Raw genomic sequence first — 17,512 nt, 5'->3', positions numbered from 1 at the left:
GCTGTCACCCAGCCCTCAGGCTCCAGCTCGGCTCTCTGAATCACAGAGCAGCTGGCTGCAATAAGTGGCAGTGTGGGAGGAGTTGTCCCCAGCTTCTGACAGTGGAGGTGAACTATAACTCCCAGAAGGGAATGAGCGAAATGCCATTTTGAAAGAGGTGTGGTTGTACTTTAAATTAGTGGGCAGCAACTGCAGGCTTGGTGAGGAGAGTAGTTGTTGCCACTGTCTATCCCAGCCTGGTCTGCGTGTGTTAGAGCCACTGCAGCTGCGTAGGGGTGTCCGAGCCTCCCACTGGGAGGGCGGTGCTGCATATGAGTGCCCAGGATTGTAGCCTCCCTGCCCGGAATGGGGAAGGAGATACAACGTGGGCGGCAGGGCAGGAGGTCTCTGGGGAGAAGTGGAGGGCAGTTGGGAAGTGGGTGCTTGGCATACCCCTGAGTCACTGCGCGGTGACCTGTGGAGCTATTAGTAGATCCCTGCAAACCTGCGGAGATCTGCAGACAATTTTTGCAGATCAGATGTGGGTACAAATTTTTGTATCCACTCAGGGCTCTACACATTTGGGTTCAGCCTTTCAGTAAAGAGAAAAAAGAAGAGGAGATACTTGCTTCAAATAATGACCCCTGCTGGCATCTTGGAATAGAGGAATGCTAGAAGTGTCAATTTATGGTGCTCTTAAATGCAAAGAGAAAACCATCAAATCAAAGCAATGTTCCTTTTTATATATTTCTGACTGGCACCTAATGTGGGATTTGAAAACTTCAGAATACAGATTGTTATTGCTGATATAAATTTTGTTTAACAGCTGTTCCTCTGTCACTGTGCAATATATTTTACAGTTATAGGTTTTATTTCTGGCTTTTTGCAAATATCAAAACAAGTAAACCACTGTTCTCTTTTCCTCTCATCAGACAACCACAAATTAAAATGTAGAGAGATTTATTCCTCAAGTTACCGTTTTAACTCACGTTTTGGCTCCAGTGTAGTATGCTGTGCAATTCTTCTGTCATAGTCCTCAAAGTAGATCAAGTGATTTAATTGCTCATTACTAAGCTCCTTCCCTACCAACCTCTTTAATATAAACCTGTCGTCATCCCTTAATCAGAATATAATTACTGCTTTGGTAATGCTAAAAGTGATGACTCAGCCTTAGTTCTATGACTGTTTCTCCTCCTGCCACAACTACTAAAACAGATTTGCCAGAAATGTGTTGTGAAATGGAAAAGGTGATCCAAGAAACTGAGGTAGAGGGTGAATGCAATCTGGTTGGGAAATAATATCCTCTGTGCAAAGGAAAAGTATAGACTGAGGGATGGCTATCAATTTTTATTTACAAATTTTATTTTATTAAATAAAAAATATAGGGATGGTTTTAGCTTTAACGTTGAACATTAACACACACGCACAAACACATACATATGAAAGCTAAAAGGGTTTCCCTATGTAGCTGATATACTTCATTTATTTATTTTGTGCCATTGGTGTGCATGATATTTTACATGTGAATAAAACAAGGTCATTTTCCCAAGCAGTTTACATTCTAACTGAAATGAAATTTGGAGAGACACAGATAGAAGGGGAGTGCAGGGACACAGCAAAGAACAAAAAGGGGAAATTTCTGTCAATAGACTCTGCTTGGAGAGTGGACTGTGAAAGAAGTTGTTTGGATACACAATTCCCCCCCGACACACCAGCCCTATCTAGACTAGGGGCATATCTTTTAAAGGAACCTAAGTCCCATTTTGAAAAATTTTCCATGAAAATTAGGCACCGAAGTTCCTACATCACTTCTGAAAATAGAACTTGGATACCTAAATTACGTAAAAAGAACGAGGAGTACTTGTGGCACCTTAGAGACTAACAAATTTATTTGAGCATAAGCTTTCGTGGGCTAAAACCCACTTCATCGGATGCATGCAGTGGAAGATACAGTAGGAAAATGTATATACACAGAAAACATGAAAAAATTGATGTTGCCATACCAACAGTAACAAGGGTAATTAATTAAGGTGAGCTATTAGCAGCAGAAGAAAAATAAAACCTTTTGTAGTGATAATCAGGATGGCCCATTTCCAACCGTTGATAACATAAGAACATAAGAATGGCCGTACTGGGTCCGACCAAAGGTCTATCCAGCCCAGTATCCTGTCTACCAACAGTGGCCAATGCCAGGTGCCCCAGAGGGAGTGAACCTAACAGGTAATGATCAAGTGATCTCTCTCCTGCCATCCATCTCCACCCTCTGACAAACAGAGTCTAGGGACGCCATGCTTTGACTCCCAGAAAATTATTCCTATATACTGAGGGTCTAGAGAGAAATCTGTCCCTCCTCAGATTGAAAATTTAATCTAACCTAGTGATGTCTGTTGAATTCTTTGCTATGTTCAAGATGATTATGCAAAATCTGGACTGTAATTTGTATAGGGGGTAGGCGTGGTATTCCGAAACTGCATTGTACTGATCTTCCCAGAGCTTTAACTAGTTAATCAAGTTATTTCCACATATCAATGTTGCCTGCCTGTCTCTCTCTCTCTCTCCAGTGTATTTGTAGCAAAGGAAGGATTCCATTACTTCAGCCTGTGGGCAGGGCCGGATTAACTTTGTGGGCCTGGCACCAAACATATTTGTGGGCCCCCCTGGGGAATTATTGTAAAAGGGGCCGGGGGCAAAAGCACAGTGGGGCAGGAGCTAGGGTTGGTCCCTGGAGCAAGGGAGGGGCCGGGGTAAACTGCAAGCGCAGCAGGGCTGGGGAGGGGGTAAACAGGATCTCCCTCCTCTCCCCCCACCCCCGGCCCCTGCCCACATACAGCGGGTACCTAACTGGTTCTAGCCCATTCTCTTCATCTCTCTCTGCACTGAGCTGCTCCTCCTCCTGCAGCAGCAGGACAGATTCTCTTCCAGCTCTCTGAGGTGGGTGTTGGGAGTGGGAGGAGCAGAGGCTAATGTGGTTACTCCTATAACCGGAGTTTTAGCTTCCAGTCAACACTGCTAACCGGACACTCAGGTCCCATTTTCTACTGGAGTTTCCAGTCTAAAACTGGATACCTGGCAACAGGGCTGCAAGAAAAGCCCGGGGGAGGGAAGCAATCATTTTTAAAAGTGAGAGGGCTAAGCCTTGGGGGGGAGGGGGGAGGGAAGCAAGTGGTGGGTGGGCTAGGGAGTGGAGGGGAGCTAGTGGGCAGGACCATGTCTGCTGTACTGCCCAGGTAGGTTGGAGACTGTGGGGATCAGCTGACACAGTATCCCCAGCCCAGGTGACGTGACAGCCAGCTTCATTTTTGGGGTCCCTCCTTAGGACCCAGCCAAGAAAAAGAACATTCTCTCTTATCTTCCCCGCCCCTGTTTTTGATTATTTTTTTCCTTCATCCTCCTCCTATAAGTAATAGCAAGTCAATGAAAATAAAGTATGGTAGGTACCTTGATTGTTCTTGTAGTCTAACTTATTTTTCCACAGACCATTTGAAAATCACGGAGGGTCTCGATGGACCACTTAATGATCTTTCCAAATATTGTAAAAAAAGTTGGGGTGCGGGGTCTAGCCAGGAGCTAGGGCGGGGGTTGGGGCAGGAGGTTGGAGTGTGGAGCGCTTACCTGGGGCAGCTCCTGTTTGGTGTGAGGGGTGCAGGTGGGAATGGGGGGGGACACAGGAGCCCCTGTTTGGTGCTCAGGATGGGGGTGGGGATGTGGGGGGGTGCAGGAGTCAGGGCATGGGGTGTGGGAGGGCTGGGTGTGTGTGAGAGGGCTGCAGGAGTCAGAGCAGGGGGCTGGGGGTGTGTGAGGGGGTGCAGGGGGCTGTGGGCGTGTGCGGGGGTGCTGGCGGGTGTGAGGGGGTGCAGGGGTCAGGGTGGGCAGAGGGCTGTGGGTGTGGTCTGGGGTCGTGGGGGTGCTCACGGCAGGGGGATAGAGGGGGTATGCCCCAATTCCAGCCCCTTCTCCAAGGCATTGCCCCCGCCTCTCCCCCTCGCCCTCCCCTGAGCGGCGAGCGCGCTGAGGCTCCGCTCTTCCCCCTCCGTCCTGCTGGCAAACAGCTAATTGGCGGCAGGGAGAGGGGGAGGGGAGGAACATAGCAAGCTGGGGGAAGAGGCAGGGAAGGAGCTTGGCTGCCGGCAGAGCCTGCCCTGCTTCAGCAGGAGTCCCAGAAGCCAGCAGCATCAAGCTTCTGCTCCCACAGGGGCGGGGGGGAGAAGAGCGGCTGGGACCCCTTTGGACCGTGGGCCAGGTAAATCCGGTACTGCCTGTGGGGCAAAGCACCATAAGTGTACCGCTTCTCTTATCTACACCATGGAAGTTGACATACAGACACAGTAGTTGTCTTAACTTCATACAAGTGGCATCAGCACTTAAATGCTATGGCAACAGCTGACTTAATAATTGGATGGATGTATGGATAAAAACAAAATAATGCATTTTGCTTAAACACAGGCCTCTAGTACATGATTTAAACGAGGAGCTCCACTGGTTCAGCCAGTAGAGGAACTGATAACCACACAAGCCAGGTCCTACATTCCATCTCCTAAAGGGTAGTGATGTGGGTGGGGTGGGGGATGTACGTATGTATATATAATAAATTCAGGCCAGTAAGTTACATACTCTTCTATCTAGCTAAACACACTCTCCCTATCACTAGCATTTCATTTCTTTGATAGTCTGAGATACTGTGTCAAAGCCTACAAGAAAGGAGTAGCAAATATCTGTTAAGATAGAACTTCATACTAAATCACATACAATTAATGGTGTGTGTGTGACTTTTCCCTCCTTCTCTTCCACCCCACCCCAGGACAGTTACAAAGACGTATCCACAGTCTCCTAAAAATGTTAAACAATATCCTGCATCTCCTGTGAAGCACCGTGTCACCTCTAATCTCAGCCAGGAGACTCCTAAAAAGAAAGCAGACAAGGAGAAAGAGAACACCACTAACCACAAACCCCAGCTGTCTTCCACTGAGGAGGTTGTGGGCCAAGCAGTTGCTGAGAAACATGTGCCTTCTGCAGGAAAGACTGAAAGCAGTGAAGGTGGGTTTTGTGGCAAGGATATATCTAAAGCCGCTGCAGGTACACGATGCTTTTAAACAAGGGCATTTCTTTCTTTTCCTAAAGCTACTTGTAAATCTGAAGTTTGCAGTATCTATTTAAATCACTAGTTATATAATTTCCATTGTGGTGACGTGGATAAATTCTTAATTATAAAAATGCAACTTGAGGTGGCCAAACTGAGGATTCCCATCAATGCATCTCCTGGACCAAGGTTTTCAAAAACAAGAGCCGGAAGTTATGACGTTAGTCATTTTCATCAATGGAAGCAGAAGGATGCACGGTTTTGAAAATCAAGTCACTTATTTAGATGCCTAAGTATGGATTTAGGAGCCTAGGCATAGGCTTCCTTTTTTAAAAAAAAAATCTTGCCAATTTTGGATTAAAACTTTTTCTTTACTATCCTCTTCGTATCAAAATGATCAGTTAAAACCCCTTATTTTTTCCATTTTTGTTTTTCATGCTAACAAGGTGCTTCAGCTTCAGCTGTGCTAATCATTTGAAGTCAACAGTCCTTAGAAAAATGAGCTCCTTGAATACTCCTTACACTTAAGCCAGGTTTTCAGAACTTAACTTTATTCTGTCTGGTACTTTCTTGAAGTGCTGGGCTCTGTCTGAGCAGGATCAGGGTCCATTTAGCTAGACAGTAGATGCCACTTGAAAATATTGTCTACATCTTTCTTTTAAGATGCAGCTAAATCTCTACAGCAGTTGTGATCTAAAATACTTCACCACACAATGAAGTTATTTTTATATTAATCTTATTTCTATGGCTGTATCAGCTGCTTTAAAATGCCTGGTACTTTGTAGACATACACAAAATAAATACCCTGCCCTAAGAAGTTTCCAGTGCATGAGGGATGTAAAAAAGTACTTGTGAGGTGGATAAGGGGAATGGGAAACAGTAGGCTACTGTGAAAAGATAACATGCTTATTGAATACATGTTACAAAATATATATATGTATGCGCTGTGCTTCCTTTTTTCATTTCCTGACTAACATTCTAATCACAATGCTCCACCAGGGAAGCTCACAGCAGGAACTACTGATGCAGAAGAAGCTACAAAAATTCTGGCAGAGAAAAGACGGCAGGCTCGTCTGCAGAAAGAACAAGAAGAACAGGAGAGACAGGAGAGAGAAGAGCGGGAAAGGTACTTGCTGTCAATAAAAAAAAAAAACAAAAAGAAAATTAGTGGTGGTAGTCGTTAGCACCCAGAAGTCTAAGGTCAGTGGCCCATTATAAAAAAGTACTGTACAAATGTAACGCCGACAGACCATGGTCGTCAGTGGGCGGGATTGAACCTGGGACCCTTGGAGCTTAGTGCATGAGCCTCTTAGTGAATGAGCTAAAAGCCAACTGTCTCAGAGCTAAGGCTATAGAGCAGAGTCAGTCTCTCTCTCTTGCACTGGGGAGAGAAAGCTCCATAGACAGTCAGGTAGCCCAAGGACCATGAGAGGCTTAGCGCTGGATGGAAGGGTTAGCTCCCAACTATCCTGACCTCCTTAAGGTTTTAGGCGTACAGATGCAAAGTAGTGTGCAATCTCTCCTGTCAAGTGTGTCGAGCTTTATGTGTGTAAAATTTGAAGTGCTGAGGCTCTAAACTTGGCTGTGTGTTTTTTTTTTTTTAAAGCCAGTTTACTTGTAAAAGTACGAAACTTTAAGCAATTCAAAAGGTAGGAGTTTTACCCTTACTTCCACGTGCTCTGTGGAGCTAATAGACATGAGTTTCTGTACTCCTGACCCCCTTAGCTCTCCGTGTCATGAGAGATTGTTTCTGGACACATGCACTCATGAATTGAGCAGGACACACAAGTGAATTAAAACAGGGATGGATTTAAGCAGCAGGCCACAACTTTATTGACTTAACGCTGGGGAACGGCATTATGTGTGTCCCACCCACCTGGTCTCTCTCATACCACACATTTAGTTGCAGGTCTCACATCATATAATTAATAACTGGGGAGAGAACCTACTGAGCCTACCCCTACGACATAGCCCACTTCTGAATCTCTCACCCTCTGCCCCCGAGGGGATTAGACGATACCAAAGGTTTGGTCTGCAAAGATTTCAGGTCTCCCCTTTTCCCAGAGATGCAAGGGCCACCAGCAAAATTCCAGGTCTCTCTTACCTCAGGAAGCTGGCTCTTTTAGCCTTTTGCCACACTGGACACCAGCTGCAAATTGTGACAAACTAACCGTTCCATAAATTGCTAATATTAAAATTCCATACCCTGTTTCTTTTAATCTAACTCCATGATGCTGTGAGGAGGGTGAAAAGATTGAACCACTGGGCCTCAGTCAGTTTGGCCCAATGGGAAAAATTCTTTCCTGATCCCAAAATGGGACCTGTCAGACCCACAGCATCGCAAACACACAGCTTAGCAAGCTTCTGAAGGAGGCATTATCAGGTATGTGCTTTCCCTTCCTTCTGGGGCTGTCTCTCACTATTTTTACCAAGGGAGGGTATTTGCATGTTCAAAAATAACTTCATTCCTCAGATGGACAGGAGTGAGGTGAGGTTATCATAAGGCAAAAGTGGGAATAAGGGTCCTTTTTAACTACTCAAAACTTGAAAAATGTTAGTTCTACATACTGGAGTTGAAATTACAAACACGTTTCTTGTTCTGTCCCACTTTAGTCACATCAGTGTTCAAAGGGAAATGTTATTCCTGCAAAACATTAGATGGGGTGAATAAAGCTTAGAATGGAAGCCTGGTTGCAACTTGAATTATGGAGTTGTGGCCAATCCCTCCATTGTGTCAGAGCCCATTCCATACAAATGTATGTAGAAGTGTTTTTTCGCAGCCAAATTACATTCTGTACATACAGTGCATGATGCGCTCTGTGTGCCTTTGAGTTCTGTGTTAAACGAAGTGCAACGTGTGCTGCATTTTTAAATGTGCTGCTGTTTTTTTGAAGGCTAGAGAGAGAGGAGCTGAAAAGAAAGGCAGAAGAAGAAAGAATTCACCTAGAAGAAGAAGCTTGTAAGAGAGAGGAGGAAAGAAGGCGTGAAGAGGAAGAGGCTAGGAGAAGAGCAGAGGACGATGCCAGAAGGAGAGCTGAGGAAGAAAAAATGCTAAAGGAAAAGCAAGAAAAAGAACTGCAGGCCAAGCTTGAAAAACAGGTATAGTACATAAGAACATAAGAAAGGCCGTACCGGGTCAGACCAAAGGTCCATCTAGCCCAATATCCTGTCTACCGACAGTGGCCAATGCCAGGTGCCCTAGAGGGAGTGAACCTAACAGGCAATGATCAAGTGATCTCTCTCCTGCCATCCATCTCCATCCTCTGACAGACAGAGGCTAGGGACACCATTCCTTACCCGTCCTGGCTAATAGCCATTAATGGACTTAACCACCATGAATTTATCCAGTTCTCTTTTAAACTCTGTTATAGTCCTTGCCTTCACAACCTTCTCAGGTAAGGAGTTCCACAAGTTGACTGTGCGCTGCGTGAAGAAGAACTTCCTTTTATTTGTTTTAAACCTGCTGCCTATTAATTTCATTTGGTGACCCCTAGTTCTTGTATTATGGGAATAAGTAAATAACTTTTCCTTATCCACTTTCTCCACATCACTCATGATTTTATATACCTCTATCATATCCCCCCTTAGTCTCCTCTTTTCCAAGCTGAAGAGTCCTAGCCTCTTTAATCTCTCCTCATATGGGACCCGTTCCAAACCCTTAATCATTTTAGTTGCCCTTTTCTGAACCTTTTCTAGTGCCAGTATATCTTTTTTGAGATGAGGAGACCACATCTGTACTCAGTATTCGAGATGAGGGCGTACCATCGATTTATATAAGGGCAATAATATATTCTCAGTCTTATTCTCTATCCCCTTTTTAATGATTCCTAACATCCTGTTTGCTTTTTTGACCGCCTCTGCACACTGCGTGGACATTTTCAGAGAACTATCCACGATGACTCCAAGATCTTTTTCCTGACTTGTTGTAGCTAAATTAGCCCCCATCATATTGTATGTATAGTTGGGGTTATTTTTTCCAATGTGCATTACTTTACATTTATCCACATTAAATTTCATTTGCCATTTTGTTGCCCAATCACTTAGTTTTGTGAGATCTTTTTGAAGTTCTTCACAGTCTGCTTTGGACTTAACTATCTTTAGCAGTTTAGTATCATCTGCAAACTTTGCCACCTCACTGTTTACCCCATTCTCCAGATCATTTATGAATAAGTTGAATAGGATCGGTCCGAGGACTGACCCTTGGGGAACACCACTAGTTACCCCTCTCCATTCTGAGAATTTACCATTTATTCCTACCCTTTGTTCCCTGTCTTTTAACCAGTTCTCAATCCATGAAAGGACCTTCCCTTTTATCCCATGGCAGCTTAATTTACATAAGAGCCTTTGGTGAGGGACCTTGTCAAAGGCTTTCTGGAAATCTAAGTACACTATGTCCACTGGATTCCCCTTGTCCACATGTTTGTTGACCCCTTCAAAGAATTCTAATAGATTAGTAAGACACGATTTCCCTTTACAGAATCCATGTTGACTATTGCTCAACAGTTTATGTTTTTCTATGTGTCGGACAATTTTATTCTTAACTATTGTTTCGACTAATTTGCCTGGTACAGACGTTAGACTTACCGGTCTGTAGTTGCCGGGATCACCTCTAGAGCCTTTTTTAAATATTGGCGTTACATTAGCTAACTTCCAGTCATTGGGTACAGAAGCTGATTTAAAGGACAGGTTACAAACCTTAGTTAACAGTTCCGCAACTTCACATTTGAGTTCTTTCAGAACTCTTGGGTGAATGCCATCTGGTCCCGGTGACTTGTTAATGTTAAGTTTATCAATTAATTCCAAAACCTCCTCTCGTGACACTTCAATCCGTGACAGTTCCTCAGATTTGTCACCTACAAAAGCCAGCTCAGGTTTGGGAATCTCCCTAACATCCTCAGCCGTGAAGACTGAAGCAAAGAATCCATTTAGTTTCTCCGCAATGACTTTATCGTCTTTAAGCGCTCCTTTTGTATCTCGATCATCAAGGGGCCCCACTGGTTGTTTAGCAGGCTTCCTGCTTCTGATGTACTTAAAAAACATTTTGTTATTACCTTTGGAGTTTTTGGCTAGCCGTTCTTCAAACTCCTCTTTGGCTTTTCTTATTACATTCTTGCACTTAATTTGGCAGCGTTTATGCTCCTTTCTATTTGTCTCACTAGGATTTGACTTCCACTTTTTAAAGGACTTCTTTTTATCTCTCACTGCTTCTTTTACATGGTTGTTAAGCCACGGTGGCTCTCTTTTAGTTCTTTTACTGTGTTTCTTTACAAGATCTCTCTTGCAAGAACTCCCGTTAAAAGAGCAGAAATCTAAAATACAATCTGCCTACAAGCAATGGACCTGATTTTCAGATGTTCTGAGAACAGCAACTCCAGTTGAATCACTGGAAACGTGGTGTGCTCAGCATTTCAGAAAATGGGGACCCCATCTTTATTTATGAACGTTATAAAAAACTACGAGTGTGGAAACGTTATTGAAGAGCACTTAATAACTTAGAGTCCATTGCTTCTTAGATCAAGTGGAAAGCAGAGGGACACTGCAGTGAAGATTAAGTGTAATCTCGAAAAAATGTAATCTTCAGTGATCCCTTTTACAACAGGACGTGCAGTCTAATGAAACGGAAACCTCTTACTCTTTCTCTTGTGTAAGAGGCTTGCTGACAGAGTTAGGCCGATAATCCATACCTGGCAGGCTATGTAAGATTTTATAGAATCTGATAATTTGTCTAAAATAAATAACGGCTCTACCTTAGCTTACGCATTTTAATTAGAGAGAAGAAGCTGAAGCAAAGGCCCGAGAGGCAGCTGAAAACATGCGGCTGGAAAGGGAACAAATCATGCAGCAGATTGAGCAAGAAAGACTGGAGAGAAAGAAGGTAGGTGTTCATCTCCAATTTAAAAGAACTAGTACTGTTGTTATTTTAAATGCATAAATCCAGAAACCTGCCCAAAAATATCCGAAACAAACATTCAGTTGAGTAGGCAGAGTTCCAGGTTTGTTTTTTAAAACCTAATCCGTATTAGCTAGTTTCCAACCTGGAGAAACATGTACCTCAGAGTTTGTAACAAACTTATTAGTTGTTGTTTTATTATTATTTTTAATTCATAATTATTAAAGCAGTGCCTAGGTGCCCACTGAGAATGGGGCCCTATCGTTCTGGGCACTGTACAAACACAGTATTGGACTGTCCCTGCTCGGAGGAGCTTACAATTTAAATGGACAAGACAAAGGGTAGGAGAAGAGGGTATAACGTACAAGCAGAGTGATGGTTCCCACTCAAACTTATAAGCCACAGAAAGTTAAAAACAATAATGGGTGTGTTTGCTTTAAATAAATATGCAGTTTTTAATTGAGAAAGTGGATTTGTACTCTGCAGAAAAAATAGTATGTTATCCAGTTGGAAAAAGCATTCTCCTCCCACCCTACTCTGAGGCGATGGAGGAGCAACAGCAGAGCCACTCTATGGCCACTACTGCAGTTGTTTCCCTCAAGTAGGGAAATGGCTGGTGCTTCTATGTAACTCCAAACCCACACCCTGCAAAGCATCCATGTAGTGCTTAGTCACACTGCATGCCCATAGGTGGCTGGACTGAATTTCCCCCAGATTTCTAGAAATCTTTGTCTTTAGCTTAGTTAAGAGATGCTTGGAAAGTTGTTATAAAAGCCTTCCCTTTAGTGTGTTTTCTTCCAGTTTCATTCCAAATTATTAGTCTTGGAGGGTGGAGGGGTTTAACTTTAGTAGGGTCAACCACTTGTACATTGGAACACAAGAACTAGAAGTGATGTCTTTAAATCTAAAATAGTTTACTTTAAGTATATAACTCTCTGGGCAAAGACATAATGCATTTGATGAATTAACAAGCAGAAAAGAAGGATTTTACAGCTGTATCTGACACATTTCTAACAGGAGTAACTTCACATGTTTTATTCCCTCCCCTCCTCCCAATAAACAAAATTGGTACAACTATATAAATTCATTTTAAATAGCAAATGGATTGCAATACTAGAGGACTACTGATGACTTTGTGGTCTGAAGAAGCAGTAGTTGGAGACTTGAGCAATTAGTGTTCAGCTGACAAACTTTTTGTTCAGGAAGTGGGCACAGGGGGCTCATCATCACAAACCTTTTTATTTATTTTTTATCTACTAATTTGCACCTGGTGAGAAATTCAGTTTGTTGGAATTGTGATTGCAAAGAGAGCTCCCTTCTCTTCTTCCCCTCTTCTTCTCTGGGTACATCTACACTGCAATAAAAAACCCACGGCACCAAGTCTCAGAACCTGGATGAATTGACTTGGGCTCGCAGGGCTTGGGCTGCAGGGCCAGAAATTGCAGTGTTTGGCTTCAGGCTGGAGTTCATCCTCTGAGACCCACCCCCCTGGGCTCCCGCCTGAGCTCAAACACCTACATTGCCATTTTTAGCCCTGTAAATCCAATTCAGCTGACTCAGGCCAGCCACAGCCATGCTGCGGGTCTTTTATTGCAGTATAGATGTACCTTCTGTCTTCTTCCTTTCTAGTGAGGGCAGAGATAAGTTTGTGACACCAGAGTTAAATCAACCTTCCTTGCTACCCATTACCAATCCCATGAGCCCTCTCTCACAGCTTCATAGCATGTCTGCCTTGCAACCTTCTGATGTGATTGATTTACATTGCTTTCTAGCGAATAGATGAAATAATGAAGAGAACAAGAAAGAGTGAAACACCAGAAGTAAAGGTATGGAACAGAGTGCCCCCCCCACACACCCCGCTCCCAGGATATTTCCCCAGTGGGTGTGGGTGGCACGGCGGGGGAGGGACACTGTAGGATTGCTCCCTGGAGAATAAGTGCTTTGACTAGAAATGCTCTATTCTTATTTTTCCGTTAGATTTTAGAATTAAGAGTGACTATAGTTGTGGCAGCACCGTGAGGTCAGTACTACTCTCCTAGGCAGTGGAGGTGGTGAGCCATATATAGTGTTCAGAACTGTAGTGCTGAGATCTGGTATCTTTGTGACTTTTGCCTATGCAATGCACCTCCTCCATTTTGATGATGTTGAATTAATCGGTCATAGAGCTCTTGTGCTCCTCCATGTTAATTCTGATCACGGGGCGGGATTAACAGCAGAGCAGAGGTGCCTGATGATGCACCAGCACTCAATGGACGGAGGTAAAGTGTTTGACTCTCACTTCAGACTTTTACTTCATAAAATTTTCTTTTAGGGAAGCTGTTTCTATATTTAGCTTAAGAGGCTCTAGTTTTCTTTAAAAAGACAAAACCAGAAAAATCCTCTCTCCTGTCTACATTTCTCTAAAAGCTACCAGACATTAGGCATATGAGGGGAAGGTGTTGTCTGACCAGGGGGAAGAAATGGGGGATGTGACTTCTTTAAGGGTTCCCCTCCTTTGGGTTGAGGGACAGAAGGGGAACCTCACTTGAGCCAGGGGAGGACTGGAAATGGCACAGGTGGGCCACTAATCCATGGACGCCTTGGGGAGGGAGGAGGTTTTCGAGTGCAATCCCTGACCAGTAAGGGGTTGTGCCACGATCTGCCCAGTGACCCTGTGTGCCCTGACTATCCGTGTGGTAAGAGCCCTGATTCAGCAACTCTGACTCCAACTGCCTGCTTGTTTCACCATAGCCACACACTGGTCTCCAGCAGCCTTGGTTACTGCTAGCCAAGTGACCCCAACATACCACCAGTCTCCAATTTCTCCAAAACTGTCTGCCCTGAAGTGTCCTGACTTCTCCTGGAACACTCGGAGAAATAATATAGTTCGTTTGCGTCTTCAAAGAGACAAAAGCAAATTAGAGCTTTTTACCTTAATTGGGGTAAATACACCCATCCCTTCAAACATACCACTGAGGAGTTGGGGTATAAAACAAGGGTATTAACAAAAGGGCATAGGTTAAGTGATACCAAATAGAAGGAATAAAGATAGAAAGGGTTACAGACAAAAGTAAAAATACACTTTCTAGTGGCTAAGACTTAACTCAACAAGCTATAGCCTTTGTTTGAGGTAGATTTCTTACCAATCTTTTTCTTTCCAGCAATGCCGGACTTTCTCTCAGTCAGGACCTTCCACAGAAGTACAAGGGGCTGGTTTCCCTTGTCTTCCTAGGTGACAGATCTTTGCCTAAGCAGGTTTCTCGCTTATATTCAGTTCCCAGAAACTTCAACCCCCTTGGTTCAAGGACTTGTCTTTGTCGGCTTGCAAGAGCTCTGGCCTAGTGATAGATGCCATGATGGCTTCTTCCTCTTGCCTTATATTATCTTCCCAAACTCACTCTTTTGTCCCCAGACCCAGGATTACGTCATGCTGTTCTTCCCTTCCTGTGGACTTCCCATCCCCCTGCTGATTCGTATGTAAATTGTGCTTCCATTATTTTTGGTCACACCTCGCTTAATGTCAGTGGAGACAGATAGATAGCTGACTTCTCTCCTGTCTGGGAGAAACTTGTTTTTCCCTGCTTTTAGGTACAGACTTTAAAGCATAATGTCCTTAAGTATCCATATTTTCTCGTAGATTGTTAATATGTACATTTCACAATTATATTAATCACCAGTGTGTCATCAGCTTTCAGAAAAAACCTTCCGCTGACTGTACACTTTGCTAATACTGTAATATTGTGTACAGTCAGTTGATTCTGTTACTTACCATTGAAGTTCAGATCCATCCAGGGGATATCTCCCCCACATGCTAGGTTGGTGGCTTTTTAAAATCTTTTATGTAAATGTGCCTTCGTGTCTCTGCCTGATGACCAGGTGGGTCAGACAAACAAATGCACATTCTTTTGTTTACAGCAATCTGTGCTTATACATTGCTTGCCAAACACATTTTTGAGAACATAATTCTAGCACATATCCATAACTCTTTTACACACTCCATGCATACATCATACAAGAATATTAATGATCAGTGAGTTACTAGTTTTCAAATGATATATTACATGCCACTTTTTGGGTATATATCATGACAACAGTGTGTGAGGTGTAGTGAGTATGTCAGGCCTGACGAGTTGCTGACACAGAGTAGTGAACCACCAGTGGGCCTCTGTGTCACAAAGGTATTTATTAGGGCTGTCGATTAATCAAAGTTAACTCATGCGATTAACTCAAAAAATTAATAGCGATTAAAAAAATTAATTACGATTAATCACCGTTTTAATCACATTGTTAAACAACAGAATACCAACTGAAATTTATTAAATATTTTGAGTGGTTTTTTACATTTTCAAATATATTGATTTCAATTACAACAAAGAATACAGTGCTCACTTATATTATTTTTCTTACAAATATGTGCACTGCAAAAATGATAAAAGTAGTATTTTTCAATTCACCTGATACAAGTACCATAATGCAATCTTTTTATCGTGAAAGTGCAACTTACAAATGTAGATTTTTTTTTTTTAACACTCAAAACCAAAACAATGTAAAACTTTAGAGCCTACAAGTCCACTTAGGCCTGCTTCTTGTTCAGCCAACCACTAAGAGAAACAAGTTTGTTTACATTTACGGGAGATAGTGCTGCCCACTTCTTATTTACAATGTCACCTGAAAGTGAGAACAGACATTCACGTGGCACTTTTGTAGTTTGCATTGCAAGATATTTGCGTGCCAGATATGCTAAACATTCGTATGCCCCTTCAAGCTTTGGCCACCATTCCAGAGGACATGCTTCCATGCTGATGACGCTTGTTAAAAAAATAATGCGTTAATTAAATTTGTGACTGAACTCCTTGGGGGAGAATTTTACGTCTCCTGCTCTGTGTTTTACCTGCATTCTGCCATATATTTCATGTTATAGCAGTCTCGGATGATGACCCAGCATGTTGTTCATTTTAAGAACACTTTCACTGCAGATTTTACAAAACACAGGGAAGGTACCAGAGAAATCCTTAGAGATTTCTAAGGATAGCTACAGCACTTGACCCAAGGTTTAAAAATCTGAAGTGCCATCCAAAATCTGAGAGGCACGAGGTGTGGAGCATGCTTTCAGAAGTCTTAAAAGAGCAACAGTCCGGTGTGGAAACTACAGAACCGAACCACCAAAAAAGAAAATCAACCTTCTGCTGGTGGCATCTGACTCAGAAGACGAAAATAAACATGCATTGGTATGCATTGCTTTGGATTGGATGATTGGATTGGATGATGAGCAGAACCCATCATCCGCATGGATGCATGGTCCTCTGGAATGATGGTTGAAGCATGAAGGGACATATGAATCTTTAGCACATCTGGCACGTAAATATCTTGCAATGCTGACTACAATAGTGCCATGCGAACACCTGTTCTCACTTTCAGATGACATTGTAAACAAGAAGCGGGCAGCATTATTTCCTGCAAATGTAAACAAACTTGTTTGTCTGAGAGATTGGCTGAACAAGAAGTAGGACTGAGTGGACTTGCAGGCTCTTAAGTTTTACATTGTTTTGTTTTTGAGTTCAGTTATGTAACACAAAATCCTACATTTGTAAGTTGATCTTTCACGATAAAGAGTTTGCACTACCGTACTTCACCTATCTCATAGAACTGGAAGGGACCCTGAAAGGTCATCGAGTCCAGCCCCCTGCCTTCACTAGCAGGACCAAGTACTGATTTTGCCCCAGATCCTTAAGTGGCCCCCTCAAGGATTGAACTCACAACCCTGGGTTTAGCAGGCCAATGCTGTACTTGTATTAAGTGAATTGAAAAATACGAGTTTTTATTTTTACAGTGCAAATATTTATAATCAAAAATAAATATAAAGTGAGCACTGTACACTTTGTATTCTGTGTTGTAATTGATATCAATATATTTGAAAATGTGGAAAATATCCACAAATATTTCTATAAATGGTATTCTATTATTGTTTAACAGTGTGATTAATTGCAATTAATATTTTTAATCACTTGACAGCCCTAGTATTTATATTTCATTCCCAAGGACAGTAGCTCCCACCCATGGATCATAGTAAGATTGGGTTTTATTGTCTATGGCGGACATTACACCAGCTTCTTTTTTGGGGCCTGGGAAGGAATTTCTCTCACTGCCAGAGTGGCTGAGATGGAGTGGGGGTTTTCTGCAGCTTAGGGACCTGGTGGGGCAGGTCAGGAGGAAAGGTTCAAATTGTCTCAGCTTAGTAGGTATCCAGTGACGTTACTCATTGCATGGAGGATCCGGTTCCCTGATGAACCAGTTGGAAGTGGATATATGGGAAGGGCATCTCCTCGGGAAGTGGAACTCCTACCGTCTGGTCTAGCAGGAAGACAATCTCGTATCCCCACCACTTCTTAACCTTCACATGAGAGAAGGGCAGTGAGGAGCCAGCAATGAGCTGGGGCCAGGCAGGAAGTCCAGACGGCTGTTGGCAGCCTTCGCAGATAGGTGGGAATTATTAAGGAAAGAATGATCAGCACCATACAATCCTTGCCAGGTATTTCCAAAATGAGTTAATAAAATTGTGGCCTAATTTAAACTACATCCCTTGCATC

At 43.0% G+C, this 17,512-nt stretch overlaps 1 protein-coding gene across 1 annotated transcript in view; it reads left to right on the top strand.

Annotated features, from left to right (window-relative positions):
- The window catches only part of LOC113406099 (MAP7 domain-containing protein 2-like), a 138,257-nt gene that overhangs the window by 112,544 nt on the left and 8,201 nt on the right, over nt 1–17,512 (top strand). The window contains exons 9-13 of the mRNA XM_026648759.1: nt 4,778–5,013; nt 6,056–6,182; nt 7,951–8,155; nt 10,827–10,931; nt 12,719–12,772. Of these exons, the coding sequence (XP_026504544.1) occupies nt 4,778–5,013; nt 6,056–6,182; nt 7,951–8,155; nt 10,827–10,931; nt 12,719–12,772 (727 nt within the window). The remainder of the gene's footprint in view (nt 1–4,777; nt 5,014–6,055; nt 6,183–7,950; nt 8,156–10,826; nt 10,932–12,718; nt 12,773–17,512) is intronic.

This window comes from Terrapene carolina, unplaced genomic scaffold (assembly GCF_002925995.2).
Source record: "Terrapene carolina triunguis isolate 2854851 unplaced genomic scaffold, T_m_triunguis-2.0 Scaffold22, whole genome shotgun sequence".
In the NCBI taxonomy this organism is placed as follows: domain Eukaryota; kingdom Metazoa; phylum Chordata; order Testudines; family Emydidae; genus Terrapene; species Terrapene triunguis.
Note: the sequence above shows the minus strand (reverse complement) of the source record. Positions and strands in the feature narration are given on the sequence as shown.